This window comes from Drosophila pseudoobscura, chromosome 2 (genome assembly GCF_009870125.1).
Source record: "Drosophila pseudoobscura strain MV-25-SWS-2005 chromosome 2, UCI_Dpse_MV25, whole genome shotgun sequence".
NCBI classification, from domain to species: Eukaryota; Metazoa; Arthropoda; class Insecta; order Diptera; family Drosophilidae; genus Drosophila; species Drosophila pseudoobscura.
This window is the reverse complement of record NC_046679.1, coordinates 29,062,694-29,084,206: the sequence shown is the minus strand read 5'-3', so window position 1 is coordinate 29,084,206 and position 21,513 is coordinate 29,062,694. Positions and strand designations below refer to the sequence as shown.

General features: G+C 40.4%; 1 protein-coding gene across 3 annotated transcripts in view; it reads right to left on the bottom strand.

The window, feature by feature from the left end:
- Positions 1 to 21,513, bottom strand: part of side-VI (sidestep VI) — a 201,373-nt gene that overhangs the window by 60,850 nt on the left and 119,010 nt on the right. For 2 of the 3 annotated variants that reach the window (XM_033380706.1, XM_033380707.1), the window contains one exon: positions 9,026 to 9,438. In XM_033380706.1, coding sequence (XP_033236597.1) covers positions 9,026 to 9,113 — 88 coding nt within the window. In that variant the 5' untranslated portion in view covers positions 9,114 to 9,438. Of the gene's footprint in view, positions 1 to 9,025; positions 9,439 to 9,588; positions 9,686 to 21,513 lie in introns of all 3 variants that reach the window. The other variant, XM_033380708.1, reaches the window with a different exon arrangement.

Below are 21,513 nucleotides of genomic sequence, written 5' to 3'. Positions count from 1 at the left end.
TTACGCTTTTTGCTCAGGCATGAGAAAAATTTACACAATTTAATGCGGGACGGTGGGCGTTGGGTTTTCCTTTGGTTTTTGTGGGCTTCAAGGAATGCCAGCAGCAGGTTTGGGGAGGGGGGGAGGGGGGCTTACCCATTTTTTGTCTTGCTTTGTGTTGACTCTGGGCTTTAAGCGGCTCCTACTGCTTGCTGGCTGCTCAACTGAAGCGCGAAACGACAATTTGTGCCTGTTGTTTGTTCCTGAAACCCCAGGCCTCTTCTACTCCCTTTTTTTTGGGGGGAAGGGGGGAGGGGGGAAGGGGCATTAGCGCCCAGGAAAATCACTTGGCCGACTAACTAAATAAACGATTTTCTACCCTCCTTAAAGCAGAGCCTTGCATGTTTACCGTTTCTTAGTTTATTTTGCACTTATTTTTGGGGGGCAACTGGGATTCAAATTGTGGCAGGTTCTGGCACCTCGATGCCTCGCTGTTCGTTTAATTTCCGTGGAGAGAGAGAGAGAGAGAGAGAGAGTGTCTTGCTTTTAAGCATCCTTAATCCTGCTTATTTCCCACAACCACAGGCGCAGAGCCAGAGCCAGAGCCGGAGCCTACCTCCTGATTGTTTATAGGAGCCTGCCTGATATGTGTATCCTTTGTCTCCAAAGTCTTCAATTGGATTATTTATGGCACACACACACACACGCACACCAACACAACGAGGCATTCCAAGGGTTCTTCTGCCCGGGAAAGTATGCTACAAATTTTCCACGAACACACACACACACGGCCAGGAATAATGGCTTTGTCTGTAAGTAGCTTGTGATTGAATTGAGCCAGAAGCAGCACCCAATCTCTCCTTTCAGGTGTGTGTCCCCGGGAAAGCTCTCCCCCTCCCTCCCTCTCTGTGCCACAACCGAAATGAAAAATGAAATCAAAGCATTTAAAGCGCGACATGCGCTGACAATGTAAACGACACCAAAAATGCCACCGACTGCCACCGACGGGGATCCCTTTTTTCCACCCCCTGACACAGTCCTAGGATTAGCGACAGATCCTGGCTGTGTGTCTGTGTGTTATTTATTTTCCACTCTTTCCATGGGGATATTTAGCAAGGGAAACTTTTGGCATTTTTCATTTCGTTTGATTTGTAGATTGATTCGCCATTTTTGCCCCACATTTGGTGGCGCCTCTAAAAGCAATTCGCTGTAGCGTTAATATCATTTTGCGTAAACAATTTTAATTTGTCCTGCAAGGGGTTTCGGTGTGCCACACACACAACCGAGTGGCAAATTATGGTAAAACCTACACGGACGAGAGAAACGAGGACTTGGCATGCAACCAGAAGGCAGCCCTGCCACCAGGCACTGCCACCAGGCCCTGCCACCAGGCACTGCTGTCTATCCGGCAATGTCTGTGGGGACCCTCTACCCCGCTCCCTGCCGCTCTCTATCTATCTATCCATCTAGCTGTGTTTGTCTGCCTCTGTGCCTCTGTGGCAGTGACAGTTTATGGCATGCAGGTATGTGGCATGCATTTTATTTGCTTTCGATTAGAGGCAGCTAAATGCATGTCCCCCCCTCTGTCACCCCTCTGTCCACCCCCTCTGTTCCGTTCTGTTTGCCATTTGTTTATGGCGACTAATTTCGTGCTAAGAAATTTGCAAACAGCTCTACCAGAAGCCAAAGGAGCCACAGCAAGGGTTCAACGTCTCTCCGGCTGCACATTTGTCATGCCTGATTGGGGATTTTTAAAGTGAGGCAGAGGCATGTCTAGACGAGGGTCGACAACCAGGACTCATGTGTGTGTGTGTGTGTGTGTGATGTGGCCACCTGTCAGTGGCAGCTGCTGTTCTGTCTGTCAGTCCTTCCTGCCATGAACTTGAATTTTAAATGCCTTTTCCCTACCGCAAAATAGCAGATTGTGCGGTCATTAAATGTCAGCTGCAGGGGCAACCAATCTGCCACACACGCACACACACACGCATAGCATTAATAAACCTGCCGCCACAAAATGACGCTCATAATTGTCAAAAATTTGTTGTATGAATGGGAAAATTGGTAAAAACCTTCCCTCGGGTTAAATCGATTTTGAATGATTGTTAATTAGAATTCTTCAATGAATCGGCGATTTCGGGGATTTCGGGGTTCTCGGGGATTTCGGGTATTCGTTTTTGCTGGCGTGGTTTTTTGGGCCTGGATGATATTGTCACGTAGCGCGGGGGGGCATGCAACATACGCTGCGTATGCGCAACAAAGCCAAATAAACATAATTTTCGGCTGTGTCTGTTTTTTGCTGTCGTTGCTGTCGCCATCAACAATCAAGCTAAAAGCCACGTTTCAGGTGCAAGAGTCCGCCCCTCTGCCACACACTCTCCCAATCTCCTTTCGGTCTCTTTGAGTGTGTGTGTGTGTGTGTGTGTGTGTGTGTGTGCGGCATATGTAACAGTGTTTGCTTTGGCCAGATTAAAAATTATGCTTTGTTTGCCCAACTGTCAGCAGAAAAAAGGCACCACACCACAGACAACACAAAACAACAACAAAAGTGACACAAAAAATGGAAAAACGTGCGAGAAAATTTTAGATGGGAAGAGTCGAGACATTCAGGATACCCAGTACTAAGGGGTGTAGCGGGGGGAACCCTCCTCTTCAGTGCTAAGCCAAGCTGGTAGAGTGTTCAAAGCTTTCATTGGCAATTTTTCAAAATTTTTGAGTGAATTTTTATTTTTGTTGTCAATAAAATAAAAATAGTACTAAAATTAAATAAATAAAAAATTGAATATAAACCAATAAAAAAAAGAATAAAATAAAATTAAATAACAATAATACAATAGAATTCAATAAAATAAACTAGATTAATTTTTCTACGATTTCTGTTAAATAATTCGATATTTTAACAATTTTTTAAATATATATATATGTATTTTATATGTACAAAATAAAATTTAATTAAAAACAAAAACACTAATAAAAATTAATAAAATTAAAGATATTTCCCCTTTCCAAAGTTTCTGTTAAATAATTCGACGTATTGGTTGTTTATAAAATATACCTAGAGAATACAAAATTAAATAAAAATCAATAAAAAAAAATAAAACTAAAATTAAATAAACTTTTTGTTAAATAAGTCGGTATTTTCTTTATTCATAAATTCATTAAAAAATAACAATAAAATTAACTGAAATACAAAATATATATTTTTGCTGTTATCTGGTTTCTTTTAAATAATTCTGTATTTTCTAAAATATTAATAAAATAAATAATAAATACAATGAAATAAAATAGGAAAATAAAATTATAAAATTAAAATGAAATTAAATAATTTAATATTTTCCTGTTAAAGCCTCAATACCATCAAAATAAGAAATTCCCGAATATTATCATAGATTTTTAGAGTTTCTAAAGGCCTAAATAGACACAAAAATGCCACAAAACTGTCATACAAAATGTTTAAATCTTCATCAAGAAATTAGTGGAGTTTTCGAAGTGGTTTTCTTAATTTTCTGGGAACAAATCCTACAATAACCACAGTCTTTTCTTGTGTGAGCAAAGAAATATTAGAGACAAATCTCAATTTCCAGAAATACCAAATAAATATTGTACATACAGGGAGGATATATTTGATTAGGAATTCCATTGGGTTTTCATCCATAAAACTCCTTATCTAAAAACAAAGCCTGGGCCCAAACACACTCTCCCATAAATCCTAACATACCCCCAATCCCAGCGCATCTAAAGGGTATCCAAAATGGGTGTAAAAAACTTTTTCTTTCTTTATTTTCTTGATTTTGTTGTGTGTGTTTTTTATATGTTGGGTAGTGACAGAGAGTGACAACAAACCAAACAAAAGTTCAGCCCCGACGCAGAAACCAAAGTTTTTGGTGTGTTGCTCTTACCTTGCCCCAAAAAAAAAACCCAAATGTTGCCGAAAAATGTGTGTCAGCTGAGCGACTGCCCCGCCAAAGGCCCCACCACCCACGCATCATAATCATCTTTTTTCAGTGGTGCCACTGCTGACTGCCAGCCCTGCCACTGGTGCTGCTTCTGCCGCTGCTCTGATGTGAGTCTCCTCCTGTGGCAATCAGCATTTTTCTTTATTTCGTTTGGGCCTGGGCCTGGGCCTGGTCCTGGGCCCAGTGAAGTTTATTTTGTAAACATGCCACTAAAAGTTTTCCACTTTGCCTCTAAAATACACTCAAACCCGAATGCCAACACCACCAGCGACGACGACATCGTGTTTCTACTCCGTATTCCGTATTCCGTAGTGCCCTTTCCATCTTTTCCGTTCTTTTGGCTGTTTTTTTAGTTAATTTAAAAAGTTTCCAGCGCATGGCAAAGGGGGGGAGGGGGGTTTTCTTTTTGATTTGCAACAGTCAGAGAAAATTGGTAAACGATTCGTCGAAATGTTGTAGTGGCAGGCCACACTCAAAGATACACAGACACACAGATACATTTTGGCTGTAGTTGTAGTCGTGGCTGCCGCTGGTTGGGAAAACTGACATTTGTGCCCCTTTTTTTCAAGGAATTGCTTTTACAGTATATATTTTGTTGTTTTTTTGTTGGTTTGCTTTCTCATCTGTTTCTTTTATTTCTTGTTATGTTTTTTTTTCAAAAAAATGTATCTGCATCTTTTATTTATGTGTCTGTCACAAAAATTGAATTAGAAAATTTCGGGGATACTTTTTAGGCTTCGGCGGCGGCACTGTTAATTGCTGTTTTCCGTAGACAGGGTTTTTAATGACACACAAAAAAAGGAAGGAAGGCAGGCAGGAAGGAATAAAGGAAGGCAGGCAGGAAGAAAGGAAGGAAAGTAGGATCATAATAAATAATAATTTTAGGTGTACTTTGGCCAATAATTGGGCCAGTTTTTAAGGTTATTTCGGAGCTGGAAAGACTCTAAAAGATAGTCAACTTTATATGCCCCAAAAAACTACTTTAAAGAAAATTTTGTGACTTCCACAATTTTAGAAATATGAAGCCTACATTTCCAAGAATTTCTCTTATCTCTGTGATCTTTCCGTCTATTCCCCGCTAACAAGGAAATCCACCAAGAACTCGGTGTCCCTTGGGTTCATCAAGAGATTTTCAGGCTAACGAAAGCCCACATGGAGCGCTTTGAAAGGCCTTGCCTTCAACCTGCACCGTCACCCGCCACCCACCACCCGCTGGGACTGAGTCCCCCACCTACTCTACCCCCTAGATCCCCTATTTAGCCACACGGAATATACAATGTAAATGTTAATGCAATGTACTTATAATTTGCTGATTGTTCTATTGAAAAAATGCAAATATAAATACCTTGCTTAAAAAAAAAAAATAAATATGAATTAAACTTGTAATTAATGAATATTCTGAAGAATGGCGTGTAATTATTGTAAATATTATAAATATTATATTATAAATAATATAAATATAAAAAGATTCAATAATTATAATTAATTCTGTTAATGCTTTTAATTAATGAAAATCCTGAAGAATGGTTAATAGTTTTTGTAAATATAAAAAATATAATTATAATTTAATTCTTTTAATTAATGAAAATTCTGAAAAATGGCGTATAATTTTTGTAAATATAAGAAATGTAAATTTAAGTAATATAATGACGAAGAAATAATGAATATAAATAAATTCAATAATTATAAATAATTATATTAAATATTAAAAAAATAAATATAAATAAATTCAATAATTATAATTAATTCTGTTAAATATTTACAGTTGCACCCCTCAAAACTGATGAAATATTAAAAGAAATTTTACAAAGCCCAAAAAAAAGCCTAAAATATCACAAATTCCCCCCCGAAAATCATTTATTTAAATTCTGATGTTAAATCCCGAAATGAACTTTCGAAAGCCCCATTGTGCCAGCAATGGCTCACGTTTTGGCAGCCATAAAAGAACGCTTTGCTTACCAAAATATTCCGTCATTGTCGAGGCACAGGACGAATCCGCTAACTGCACGGAGACATGCAGCCGCCGCAGTGGCTGTTGCACGTTTGCTGCACGCTTTAATTAGATTTCAGTTTCGGGAGGATGACATCACATCGTCCTTCCGTGATGCTCCGATGCTCCACTCTGTCTAGCTGTCTGTCTGCCTGTCTGTTGGGTGTCCTGTCCCTGTCCCTGTCTTTGGACATCGACACCAGACCAGAGGCACGAACGCAATGCCATGCCTAGCCGGTCCGCGGCGACGTTGACAACTGCGTTGCTGTCTGGCTCTCTCTCCCTTTGCCCTGCCTTCTGCTCAGCTCTCTTTTTTGCGCTTTTTGCGTGAAAAATGATGGGAAATAATTTGCCAACGACAAGCCAGGACTCGAACGAGGACGTTGCAAACGATGCTGTCCTGCCCCTGCCCCATCCACCTGCCACCTGCCTTGAGGAAGGACCCAGACCAAAGAGTAAGTGCTACGTGCGTTTTTCCAGCCAAAAATCCACCTTGCTCTCCCCTCTCTCTCGCTCTCTAACTCTGTGCAGAATTTTCCGCTGTGTATTTAGGTGAAATTTATTTTACTAATTATTATGTAAGCGGACGGGCGCTTTCCGCAAGCTGCTGCTGCTGCTGCCTGGCCGTCAAGTGCTTTTTTGGTTAATGAAATTAAAGCGTTTATTAAAGTGGTGAGGGGGGGGGGCCTCCCTAACCTTTTGTGTAATTTATGTGGCAGCTGGGGCACACATTTGCTTATGATCGATAATTTATAACCCTTCGAGATACGTGAAAATATAGTTAACCTTCAGTTTAAGCAGCTCCCCAACACCCCTCCCTCCCCTCCCCTCCCTACCCCCTCTGGTACACTCTGGTTTTATTCCGGTTTTAACTCAATTTTCGCTTGGCGGAAATTCCCTCTTGGTCACCAGCGTTGAATAACATCATATATAGTATATATATATAATATGTGTATATATTTTTATAGCTCTCTGGGGATAATCAGAGGGGGGGAGGGAAACAACAGCAGCAGCATTGGGGTAGGGGTAGGGACAGGGGACAGGGGACACCTCCATCCAGAGGCAAAGCTAATGTAAAGTCCAACAGCAGACACATAAAAATGAGAATTTATGCATTTTTTTCGGTCCTGGAAAGTAGCTGCCGTCCAGGGGGGGGAGGGGGGCACACACACACAGGTGACACAGGTGACGCTTTTGTGGATTTGTGGCCAACATTGGCGTTTATTACAAAAGGGGGAGGGGACAGCAGGATGGAGCGCACATGTCCCATAATGAAGTTGTATAAAATTGCATAATTTTATTTCTCTCTTTTTTCCGCAGCTTTTGTTAAACTTTTCTTCATTTACGCAAACAATGGGCGAAAATGTTTAACCACACTTTTAAATGTTTTTGGTCGGGGCATAAAAAATGTTTCAGTAAATGTTCAATAATGGAAAAAAATTACGGAAATACGAAATACACAAAAAAGTTCGAAAAGAAAAAAAAGATTTTATAAGGGCACAGGAAATGCCACTTTAAGATACATTTTTTTAGAATATGCACTTCAAAGTTGTCTGAGTATTTTCGGAATATCTTTTGAATATTTTCACAGTATTTGCGGAATATTTTCTAAATATTTTTTAAATATTTTCAGAGAATTTTCAGAATATTTTCGGAGTATTTTCTGAATATTTTCGGACTATTTTTGGAAAATTTTCAAAGTATTTGCGCAATATTTTCGGAATATTTTCAAAGTATTTTTGTGATTATTTTGAAGGTATTTTCAGAGTATTTTTGGAATATTTTAGGATTATTTTCAGAATATTTTCGTAATATATTCTGAGTATTTTCGGAATATTTTCTCAATCCATTATTAGGCACGGATCTCTTAAGGGAGGGATATGAGAATAATATATATAAGATATATGCACATATATACGAAAAGGACTAAAGGAACAGAAGGCTATACATAGAGTAAAAATTCATAATTTTAACCTAAAATATAATTCAAACAGAAAACATTTTTTTTTTCACTATATTTATCACCAAATATTATAATAAAATTTCTTCGTATAGTCCCCCAAGAAAATCTTTCGATAAAGTATTAAAAGCCCACTCTATTCTCAGTTTTTCGGTATTTTAATATTTCTTTAACATTTATAATTTAATTATATTACTTTTTCTTTTTTATTTTACACACAACAAATATCTCAAAACTTTTTAAAATTAATTTAAAAAAGAAACATATTCCTTTTCATTAAATTTTCTACGAAAAATGATTCTATCTAAAAATAAATAATAAAAAAGAGCCCGTACCTTTTTTGAAAACTTCCCCGTAAATATGGCTAAATATGCCCATAAAAAAGTTCATACAAAATATGCAACACATTTTTTCCCTCAAATTCCTTAGAAATAAAACGAAAAAAGTACCCACTTCCTTTTTCCTTTCCAAAATACGTTCCATAATTTTATTCCATAATAATTTTGGCTGTTCTCTCTTTGGCCATTTTGCCGCCTAATTAGCCATATAATAAACCTTATCTTTGGGCAGAGACTTTTCAGACGTTTTTCCCTCCTCTCGTGACTTTGCGCCATAAACGCTTTTCAAAACAAAAGTTAACAAATGACTAATTAAAAATGTGTATAACTTTTTGGATGCATAATTAAATTTTATTTGTCTTCACGACTGGAGAAAAAAAACACCCGAATGTGGAATGAAAATGCCGCTCGGTGCGAACAAATACGGCAAATGGCAGGGCAAACAATCCGCAAATAACATTTGCACCACACACACAAAAAAATCGGAGGCAACACATTTTGTAAATAAATAATTTTGCCAGCAGTGTGTGTGATCTGTCTACCAAAGAAATTAAATATAAAATAAAATAAAAACCCCAAAAGTAGGCAATGAAAAGCGCTACGCTGCTAGCCTTCAAAACGAACGCAGGCCAGGTGTTCAAACATCCCAACGGCAACTTCTTTTGTGCTTTCTGGCCAAACCAATCAGCCAATCCAAACCAAATTTGGCAGTCGATTAGATACGATCATACTTAATAATTCTGTGATTTTTCCCACATTTTCGCTTCATTTTTTCTTCTCTTAATTCTGTGTTGAAAAAACTCACCTGGTTTAAAACCATCTGCATGCTCATGGGAGTCCGTATAGTGCATGGCTCCCACGACAATCAGCCAGAGCATCAGTGCGAAGGTCATGATTGTTGCTGTTGTTTGTTGTTGTTGTTGTTGTTGTGGCTGTTGCTCTTCCTTCTCCTGCTGTTGGTAGCTGGTAGATCCTTATGGCACTGTCTAAGCGTTGATTATTATTCTAAGCTCACTTTGACACCAGCTTATGAGATGAGCATTGAATATGCAAATAAATTGTTGCCGCTTTCTGTTCAAACATCTCGTTTATCTGTCACTCGCTTTTCCTCATTCACTCTCTTTCGGGCTTTTTGCCTGGCTTCTCACTTAATTAAAAACTTTCGGGCTCTGGCACATAAATTCATTTTAATATTAACAAACATTCATTTTTTAGCCGCTGTTTGAACAGAAAAAGAAGAAGAAGAAAAAGAGGTCGCATAACCGTTAAGATGAATATTTAATAGAATTTCGACGTGGCTGTACTTTTTTTTCGGTGTGTGTGTGTGTGTGTGTTTTTTTTTATAAATATTTAACATAAAGCGCGCACGTGTTGCTCATTTGGCGCCCCTGCAACAGGCATTAAAAATGTAATATCAAATCCTTTTTTTTTTTGTTTTGCACTTCTCCTCACATCCTGTTGTCCGCTGCAATTACACAAGAGAAAGAGAAAGAGAGATATGGAATTAGTTTGTGGTCGCAGAAGAGGCTAAAAAGGAGACACACAGGACAGGGGCTTAAGTCGACAGGAACATTGGTTTCGTTTGGGTTTCAGCGGCAAGACAGAGACAGCGAGTGGAGTCCAAGGACTGTAAGGTTTCCATGCATTTTAGTTGAGTTTTAATTAAAATTCTCGCATATTTGTGCGGCCACTAAGCCACTCTGCTGCTCTCCTGCTCTCTGGCACTCGCCTTTTTGGGGGGATTACATGGCTGTGGGCTCTGGACTGTGGACTGTGGGCTCTCCTCTGCCATAAATAAATGCTCATTAATTTGAAGGCCATTACCTAATGCCACCACGCCACACACAGGCCTTGCAAACAGGCAACAACTTAATGCCAATCAATAATGATAGATTAGGCCACGACACACAAACACACAAACACACATTCGCATGAGTTACACGAGGGAGTATGTCCCTGTTCTGTTCTGTTCTGTCCTGTCCATCTATCTAAATGTCTTCCTGTCCGTCTGTCTTGGCCAAATGAATAGCCAAAGTTTTGTTTGGGGCATTAATTGGGAAACAGCAAAGATAGAGAGAGGTACAGAGCGAAAGAGAGGGAAGGTAAGCACAAATCGAGAAGGCTTTGTAGTAGAGTTCCTCTCTGAGGAAAGGGAGAAGGCTCTACCTCTCTCAGGATATGGAAAAGGCGGACTAGATCGCCATCTCTCTCTCTGTGGAAATGGAAAAGGCTAAGTAGACCCCTGCCTCTCGCCCCCCACGCAAATCGACTTGTCCCCCCACAACTAATATCAACTCTAGAGCTGCCATTACCACCCCGTAAACCTCTGCCTAACTAACGGTAATTGACAAAAGAGTCATGAAAACTTTGACTGGAAAGTTGCTGCCACACGTTTTTGTTGTTTAACACGCAGTCAGAACAACCTGGTCGCTCCCCCCCCCCACCGCCCCAGCAAGCGCTCCCCTTTGGACAAAAACTTTCATATGACAGGCACTGAAGTGAAGAGCAGAAAAAAACAGGAAGAGGAGCAGCAGAAGGAGCAGCAGGAGGAGGAGGAGCAGCAGGAGGAGCAGCAAGAGACAGTAGCAGGCCACAGGAAGTAGCTGTGGCAAGGTGGCAAGGTGTGTGGCAGGTCACTGCCTACTACTTACTCGTGCGCTCTCCCTCTCCCTCTCTGCCTCTGTTACAGAAGTTTTTGCATTGGAGGTAATTAAGAGCTGTGTGTGGCAAGTGTTTATTGAGAGGCAGCAGCAGCTCCCCCGCACCCCAAAGGGGGCTTCCCTCAAGGACTAAACTTAGAAGAGGCAACTAAAACTTAGAAAACAGAAAGAACTAAGCCACAAAGTGGCAAAACATGCCCCCCCACCCCCTCTTCCCCACGATATTGATCTAGTCATAACTCTTTCGCTTTGCCGCTTTTCGACAAATTCCAAGTCACTTGTGTGCAGCCAGTGAACCCATTTGGTGGCAGCAATGCCCCATGCCCCGGGGGCACACAAAACAGTCAACAAATGGCACATTAGACGGGAAACGGAAATGAAAGGCAAAAGACACACAACAACAAAAAATGTCAAGCAAAAACCTATGACAAAAACCCAGTCAATTATGCCAACAATATGCACCACATTTCATAAAACGACTCTGAACGGAGGGAGGGACGGTCGAAGGGGGGAGGGACGGTCGGAGGGGGGAGGGAATGGCAACGAGGACTTGCTGGCTCCTAGGGCCATAAAACTATAGCCATTGCCATTGTTAAAACAATCACAAAAACAGACAAAAACTATCAATTGTTGTTGTTGTTTTTGTTTGCGGAATATTTGATGCACTTACTTTTAATTTGTTAAGCAAAATATTCAGGATTAATATATTACAAATTAATAGATTATTTTATTTAACCATAAATATTAATCTTAAATATTTGGTATATTTTTTTGAGGTAAAAAATACACAATTTTGAGTACATTTTTGTTGTTATTTATTTGTAAGCTTAGAAAAAATACGTGAACTTTAAATTTGAATTTTAATGGAATTTTCTTTGTATTGTCTATAACAAAATTAATTTTTTTTTTAATTTTAAATGTTTGTTTGTTTATTTTTTAACTAAAAAAATGTTGAGTATCATCAAAGTTCTTTTGATTGAGTTTTTTTTTTGTTTTACTTCCAACAAAGTTATGATTTTATGATATTTAAAACTGTAGGTGTTTTTACTTTCAAATGTTTTTTTTTTTTACTAAAAAAAATATGGGAAATTTGCAAGTTTTTTTAAATTGTATTTTCTTTGCATTAAATCCATAAAAATGATGATTTATTGATATTTAAAAAATTAGCTTTTTTAATTTTTAACGTTTGTTTTTTTGTTTATTTTAAACTTAAAAAATTATAGGAAATTTGCAAATTTTTTGAATATAATTTTCTTTTTGTATTTGGTCATGATTTATTAATATTTAAAATTTGATCTATTTTTAATTTAAAATTTGTTTATTAAAAAAGAAATATGAAATTTTTGAAATTTTTTTGTTGTCATTTTCTTTGTTATAACTCCAAAAATATTATGAATTCTTGATATTAAATATTTAATATATTTTCAATATTTTATTTGATTAATATTTTAATAATTTTAATATTTTAGGGGTTGTTTTTTTTCTATAAATTCTGCTAAAAACACATAAAAAAAACTCGCTCTTTTATGTGTAAATTTTCAACGAAAAATCATGCACTTGGCCAACAGTCTTAGCTGTCATTCAAATATCTTATAAGACAACAAATAAATAACTAATAAAAAAAAATATATTCTAAACCCACAATTTGGTAGATTAAAAGCTTGAAAAAGTTTCCCAAGTCAAGATTCAAGCAAAAGAAAATATAAATAAAACAGAGGAATTTCCCAATCTCGATTTCTGATATTTCATAGAACCTTAAGCTCTTCGATTTATGAAATCCCTCTTGGGGCTCTCCAAACAGCTCTTCAAATCCACAGAACCCTCCTCGTGCCCTGCGAAAGGGTATTCGAAATGCAAAAACCAAACGAAATGAAATGAATAAGCGATGGGCAGCGGGGGGCAGCGGGGGGGTAGTGGGTTCTCCACAGCACGGAGTGGAGTTTGGAGTTGTAGTTGGAGTTGCAGTTGCAGCCTGGCAGTGTGAATGTTTTTATGCCCCGTGGAATGATAGTTTTTTTCTCTTGCTCTTTTTTGTTGGGTTTTTTTTTACCTGGGCCTCGGCCTGGGCTTGGGCCTGGGCCAATGCCTTTTGGCGTTTAGCGAATAAATTGAGCGCAGCAATTTCATTTAAATGTGCACAATAAACTTAGTTCCATGACCCTTGAGGCAGTTCCCCTCCCCCTCCCCTACTGTCCCTCCCCCACTGTCTCTCTCTCTCTCTCTGTCTACCATTTCCCGCTGTTTTTCCTGTCATTTTCCCTGTGTGCTTTTGCCGTCGCTCTTTCGGTATCGTTTATGTCTGCACATCGTCTAAATTGTAAATCACATTAAATTTGCGAGCAGAAACGGAAGTGCAGTACACACACACACACTCAGACATAGACACACACTTGTGGCCAATTGAAATGAATTTGCGGTTGCAAGAAAAAGAGTCACCCGAAAGGAAGGAAAGCCAGCGAAAGTTTATGCAGCACGGGAAAACTGTCACACAGGGAAATCAATAAACAGTGGGGAGAGGGGAAGAAACAACAGAGGGAAGGGTGTGGAAAAAGAGTTAAAGATTGCCTGAAAAAGTTACGTGAAAAGAAAGCAGGAAAGCGAAGGCAGTTGGCAGGGGTATTGTTTTTTTAGTGGGTGGCAAGATAATGGTAATTTAGTCGCTTGACTTAGCATTTCCCCTTAAATGTGCCCCTTGCCCCACCCCTTTGTTTATCCTGTTCGCCTTCGGAGCCTTTGTTTTTACAGCCATTCGAAATTTGATTTGCATTCAATTCTTCAAGTCCCCGATTCGAGGATTTCCTGCGGGATATATGTATATCCTTAAGCCGTATAATCATCTGCATTTGTCAGACGATTTGACATTATTTGACGGAACAGAAAGGAACAACACGGAATGGAATGCCAGGACGGGGAAAGGCACATCCGAAGGGAACAGCATGGAACGGAGGGAATGCCAGAGCGGAGCCACAGAACGGAATAGCATGAAACGGTAGGCCAGAACAGGGAAAGGAACAGCAGAAGGGAACAGTTTTGGACGGAATGGAATGCCAGAATGGAGAAAGGAACACCACAAAAGAACAGAATGGGAGAGAATGCCAGAACGTAGAAAGGAACAGCAGAGGGGAACAGCATGGAACAGAACGGCGAAAAGGAACAACAGGAAGGAACACCATGGAACGGAAGGCCAGAATGGAGACGATGGAGCGGGGAAAATGTAAATTGATTGACTCAATGAAAATCAGTTTAAAGATCTCGTATGGCAGGGGGGGGAGGTGTGTGGTGCAGGAGATGTCCCCCATTTTTTGATGGACACTGGCCTCCCCTTTTCAATTAAATCCTGCCGCCTGGATCCGGCCTGGATTCTGGCATACAAAATTTAAGCAATATTTTAAAAGCCTTCCTCCGACCTGCCTTGCATATTTCATGGTTTACATTTTACAGCCTCCCTCCCTCCCTCCCTCCCTCTCTCCCTCTCTCCGCCCTTTCGGCCACCCAAGAACCTACCAAATTGGGGAGGGGCGGGGGCATACACTTTTGCACCTGCAACACTGCAACAATTTCTTCTGTTTGGTTTTTTTTTCAGCCTCAATTTCCGGCAAAACTGCCGACACGGCTTATCACTGGGTTCCTGTGCCTCTGGGCCTGTCGCCTCCCCATGCCCCATGCCCCCTGCCCCCCCCCTGCCTCCTGACCCCACTACACGCTCAAGTGAACTTTTTACTAAATAATACAACAACAAAAATTGCGCAGCGTCCACTTTGCAGACTCCTTCATGCAACAAAAAAAAAAAAAGAAAAGAAATATGATTTTATTTTTTGTTGCATTTTTAATATTGAGCAGAGGGCTCTAGAGGGGGGGTGTAGGGGGGTGCAGGGGGGGCTGTACGACCTAAATATTTGCCCTGCTGTTAAATTAAAAGAATGAAAAGCAAAAAAACAAAAAGAAAAGCCTGGAAAAGTCGTCAGCAAATAGAGAGAAAAAAACTAAATCAACAAATGCCTTGCGGCTGCCAAACGACGTCGACGAGGAGGACACATTATGGTAGCAAAATAGCGACAAACGACCGGAAGTAGCCATACACACACACGCACGCACACACACACACATGGATAGTACTGCCCGCAGGATAAACCTACGGCCGCTGCCGCTGCCTGACTTCCTGCGATTTAAATATGCGGCCTAGCCGCAGAGCCAGAACGAAAGCCCCCCCCCCAAGCCAAAGGACACCACCACGCATGCAAATAGACGAGGGGGTGGGGAGGACAACACAGGAAGGCAGAGGGCTGGGTAGTGGGTACATAATGAGGCGCTCTTTCTATGCCCAGACCAGAGGCCAGCCGCCGCCGCCACCGCCGCCGCCACCGCCGCTTTTGCTCATTTCCAGGTCGACATAATTTGTCCATAATTTGTCTGCGTCTTTTCCACACACACACACACACACACACAGGGGAGGGGGGGAGGGGGGGAGGGGGGGCACAGGAAAAGCCGTGGGGGGTTCCTTGGCGGAGGAAACCCCCTGTCTGGGCGGAGGGTTTATCTCTGGAGGAGGAGCATTTCCTCCTCTCTGTCTCACATTTTTATTGGTGGGAAGTTCCTCCTTCGTCCTCCCTTTTTCCCCATTCATGGGGGGTAATATCTTCTCTCTTTCCCCTCTTTGTGGGGGGTAATATCTCCTCTCTTTCCCCTCTTCGTGGGTGGGTAATACCTCCTCCCTTACTTCCCTTTTTTTCGGTGTATTATCTCCTCTCTTTCCCCCATTTGGAGCCCTCGTCCTACTCCCATTTCCTCCAGGCTTCCACGCGGAAATGTAAATTATAAAATTAGGCTTAATTTTTAAATAAAAAACTCCAGGACTCCTGGAACCCCTGGACTCCAGCACTACTCCTTTGATAAGCCGCATGCAACCACACATTGAAGGTGGCATATGACCTAATTCTTTGACCCCCCTCCCCCATCCCGTACTCTGTCTCAGGCACGGACACAACAATTAATCTAAAACCATTTTGGACACGGCACAAAACAGTACAATTGGCGCCGCGTGTGGCTGCCACAGCCGCTGCCACTGCCACTGCCACTGCCACAAATGGTGTTAACAACTTTTTCACGCTCTTCTCCATGGCTGGAGACGTTGGAGACTAATTAAACGGAACGCGCGGCGGGGTCGTCTAATCATGTTGATTGTGTGACCACTGATTGATTGATTGATTGATTGCATGGCTACATGAGACAGCGAAAGAGACACGGGGGAAAAGGAAAGCAGAAAGAGGAGCTACTACGCTTAGCGGGGTATTTAGGGGTCTCTGGCAAATGTTTGCTAGGAAAAAGGGTAGATTTCTTATAAGGATCTATAAAGCCCTCAAATATAATAGCTTAAACCACTAAAAGGGGGTCTTAAAAAGGTTTTAGAACCATTATTGGTAGGTTTCTTTAAAGGAAGCCAGTCTCTGAGGTGTTCCTTCACTTCAAAGCCCAATTGGAACCTTTTTTGAGGATATATCTTACAGTTCTCCCAGGAATAGTATTTAAGTAATATTCATATACTGTTATAGGTATTATAACCATTAAAAGAGGGATCTATAATGGTTGAAGAACAATTATTTGAACATTTATTTAGGATAAACCTTTTTCTGAGGTATTTCTTCATAAGAATCCCCAATTTAACGATCTATCCATCGCTATATCAATAATATATCTAACAGTTCCCCTAAGAATAGTATTTGAGTAATTTGTATAAGATATAATACCTTAAACCACTTAACGAGGGATTTATAAAGGTTTTAAGACAAGTATTTTGGGGTTTCTATGGATTAAACCTTTCTCTGAGGTATTCCTTCAAAAAAAAAAAAGGCAATTTGAGGCCTATTTGAAGATCTATCCATGGATATATCTAGATTATATCTTATAATTCTCCAAGGTATAAAATTTGAGTAATTTTTTTAAAATATAATGTCTAAAATCACTAAAAGGGGATATAAAATGGTTCTTTCAACAATTCTTTGTATGTTTTTTTAGGGGAAACCTTTTTCAGAGGTATTTCTTCTCTTCAAAGTCCAATTGGAACCCTATCCATGGATATATCGATAATATATCTCATAGTTCCCCAAGGTAGAGTATTTCCAAAAGCTAAAACCAATGCCCAGCTGTTCCACGAGGCCTCTGAGATGCTTCACCTATGCCTCATTGCTGCCTACTCGACTGAGTCGGTCCCCAGAATCCCACAACAAAATCCCTACTATCCGTTGGGCACCTTCCTTTCGGGCTTTTCTGCCTTCGGTTTCAATAAATTATGGCTTTATTTTACATCAAAAATTAGAGCTGCACCTTTAAAGAAAACACACACGCCCATCACAGCACACCCATAATTTTATATTATTTATAATATATTCATGATGATGCTTGGCTGCCTCGTTGACAAGAGGTGCAACAGCAGCAGCAGCAAAAAATAATAATAAAATGCAGGCGGCAGGAGGCAGGAGGCGGCAGAAAAGAGCAACAGCTGCAATGACAATAACTCTTGGCAGTGCCACAGCAGAGCAGAGAAGAGCAGAGCATCACCATAATGTTGCCACACAGAGTGTGTGAGTGTGTGTGAGTGTGTGTGAGTGTGTGGCATGTGTATCTATGCAGCAGCTGCAGTCGCGCCGCCAGCCATGTCCCTTTATCGTTCCCTTTAGATCCTTTTCCTTGCTGGATTTTTTCCGTTTTTTTCGCCCTTTTTTTTGTATAATTGCAAAATGTTTTGTTTTAATTAACTGAAGCGAATTTTTACAGCTGACAGACAGGGAAATTCTATAGGCTTTCCACAGCCAGAGAGAGCTCTCCCTCACCCACTCTCTCTCTATCCTGGATCCTTTCTCCCGCCTTTGTCTGTGTGATTATGATGCGCTTTATTGTCACACGCGAGTGTCTCGGAGACATGGCATACGGGAGTATCTGTATCTGTATCTGTCTTTCTGTGTATCTTCTGTGTTGCCTTTGCTTGTGGCGTGAAATTTATGTTTACAGCACAAGTGGGAGGTGCAATGAAAAGCCAAGGAACAGACGCCGCCACTGAAACAATAACAAAACGGAAACGGAAACGGAAGCTGCTGCTGCTGCTGCTGCTGTGTTTTTGGGGGGTTATATGAAGACATAAACATAAAAGTGTTTTATAATAAAGCAAAGCGTGAAATAATTCCCAAAGACAGACCACAAAAGCTGACAATTTTTATAGACGCACACACACCCACACAGATGCAGAGATACACAGATACTCAGGCAAGCACACACGGACCTGCTTTTGTGGGTAATGATGTTAAATAAAATATTGTTTATGTGGCAACATAATAAATGGCCAACTGCCGCCAACCGACCCGACTCCTCGTAAAGCGCACACCTAGACGCCTTGCCCCACGCCCCCCCTCGCCCCACGCCCACGCCCCGCCAGAGCCATTCGCATCGACATTATTATGGGCCAAAAGAGAACTCATAATGGTTTATATATATCTCAGATGTATCTGTATCTGTGTGTATCTGTGCGGCTTGGGGTTCATGCGGGGCACTTGACAATTACAATAATGACAGATGTGTCCATTGGAGGCGCCTCCCCCACGCCCCAAGTGTAAATAAATGTTTAGACGCGGTTCTTCTGTGTTTGTATTTGTGTTTGTGTTGGCCAAAGAGTGACAGAGAGAGAGAGAGAGGGAGAGATGGTGGCCTCCGTTATGGCAGAGTGGAAAAATGCTTAAAGGTAAATCGAAATGATATATACCTTGGGTCTAGGGTTTGGTTTAAATTTATTCCCTACTGGAGGCAGCGGGTTTTTTGGTCTAGTCGAAGCCTTTAAAACGTTCTCCTAGTTTTTCTTTTATTTTCAAAATTTTAGAAGCTAAAACGGCGTCTATTTTTTTCAATGTTAGGCAGCCTTTTGCCTTTGCAAAATCCTCTCTTAATCTGGCAGCTTTATTCCGAATAAAAACAATAAATATCCAATAAAAATAATTTTTAAAAATGTAGAAAAAAAATTTAACAAACAAAAAAAATAAAAAATATATCAGATTAAAATAAAAAAAAGAAATAAAGCAGAAAATTAAATTGAAATACTGTTAAAATACATTTTTTTAAAGTCAAAATTAAATGAAATAAAAAATAATTCAGAAAGTTTTAATGAAAACCCTTTAAATTATTTTTTTAAAGAAAAAATGAAATAAAGTTAATAACTAAAAAATAAATCAAAAAATTTTATCACAAAACTGTTAAAGTAATATGCAAAATATACAAATATAATAAACGGATAAAAATAAATTAATCATATAAAAAAAAAAAACAAAAATATTTTAGTGAAAATCAGATTAAAAAAATATACAAAATTAAACAACAAAAAATATTATTAAACAAGCACTAAAAATTAAATATACCAGACACAAAATAAAGAGATCAAAACAAAAATAAATATTTATTCTCCAGAATTAAATAAAATAAATAAGAAAAAGGAGATAAAAATAAACTAAATTAAACAGATATTTATTTTCCATTATTTTCCTCTAAGTTTCAATCAAATAAATAAAATAACCACATATTTATTTTAACCTATTTTCTCATTAAGTTTAATCCATAATTTATTACAAATAAATTCTAAAACATATATTTAAGGCCGCCTTAAATTGTATTTCCCTGCCTTGGTTTTTGCCTGCTTTCCATTATTTAAGTTTGGAGTTTTATTATTTAAGCCCCGGTCTTCTGTCTGTCCCTTCCCGCCTCTGTTCCCGGCTCCTGCTTACCGCCGAGTGACCCAGTTGGCGGTCCTCGCCTCATCTCACACTCGAAAGATCCCCTCAGCCCTGCACTGCACTTCACTTGAGCTAACCCCAAGCCTCCTTGCGGCCTCACACTGGGTGTCCTGTGCCGGGCGGCTGTCATGTTAGGTGTCAGGAGAGCCCTGTACATGGACACGGACATGAGCATGGGGCAAGGTCTCCGTCCCTCCCCTGCCTTTCACCTTTCTCTCCTGCTTAACCTTCGAAAAACCCCTCCACAAAAGCCCAAAAATTCCATAGCTTCTCCCCCAAAAAAGGAAAAAAAAACGTCCTAATTTATTATTTTGCGCATTTAAATATTTTAAGTGTCCCGCAGGATATGGCACACACACACACACATCACCCCTTCCCGCCACCCCTTTCCGCCACCCCTCCTTGGCCCCCGCGCCTTTTCATGGATAAACTTGCAAGGACACTAAAAATTAGTCGCTTGGTCGCATTTTCCATCCATGTGTGCTCTGCTCTGCTCTGCCCCCAGCCCCCTCGCCCCCTGGCCACCTCTGTGCCTCATATGCCCCAGTCTTTTCAGCCGCAGCGGTGGTGGGGCATGCCACGTTACAAGTTAATATAATTTTAATGAAAATTAACATGAAGCCTGGGCACTTTTTTGCCACGCTTTAATTTCCCCAAAGACGGTACATCCCCGCCTCCATCCTCTTTTTGGCTGCCTCTGTGTCTGCCCCCGCCTTCCTTCTGGGGGGCTCTTTCTGGGGGCTCTTTTTCTGTGTTGGTTTATTGCACGCCTGCCGCCTGCCCCCCAAGCCCCCCTGCCTCCCGCACTATTAAGCGGATAGTTTACCATCTGCCGTATTCATTTTTATGCCCCTGGCCCTGCCACTGCCACTGCCACTGCCCCACGCACACAACTTGCCACATGCTCGTACATAAGCTTTTTGCCTAATTTGTTGCTAGAGAAGGCAGAGAGTGCGTTGTCGAGAGTCGAGAGTCGGTCGTCGGGCGTCGAGTGCGTTCTCGTGTTGGGATTTACGCAACTAATTTCCACGTAGGCGAAAAATTAAAAGGATGCTGCCGCATGCCGCATGCCACACACCTGACTTTGATTTATAATACCCCACAACGAGCGGCTCAGAGACGCCCCAGAGAGGGGGGCGGGGGAGTGCGGCAAAGCCTTTGTAACAGTGTCCTCCATGCAGCGGATCAAATTTTACTTGCCACAGCCAGCAGCAGCAGCAGACGCCACAAAGCGCGCGTTGAGACTTTGATAAAATGTAATGCCACAGGGGACATGCACACACGGGGATGGGGCACGGGGCAGGGACACGGGGCAGGGACAGTATGTGGCATCAAATTTCCATGTGTCGCTGCCACCCAAAGACCCTGTGCAAAAGGGAGTGCCCGAAATAACTAAATGCAATGGCAAACGTTGCATGCCCCACACACAAAACAGACAATTTTAAGCAGTTGACTCATTTTCATTCATGGAAAATCATCTCCATAGATCCATTTTCTTTTGGTTGAAAGCAAACCTTTGTGCTAGAAAGAACTTAGGGATTTTCCGACTCCTATTTAATAGAGGATATCCTTGGTTGAATGATGAAAAAACTCTTTTACTTTGGCTTATAATATTTAATTAAATTTTATGGCAATCTCCTGTTACAAAATTTCCTTCATTTTCCCCATATTTTATCAATATTTTCTCACTAAACACTAACTATTTCTTACTTCGAAAACCCCCGCAAAAGTTTCCACATTAAATGAAAATCTAAAAAGTTTTCAATTACACAATACAATTTTCCTGACATTTTCCTGGAATTTTCCACACACATTTAATCATTATTTCATTGACTCAAAATATAACCAGAAGTACCTATAATTAT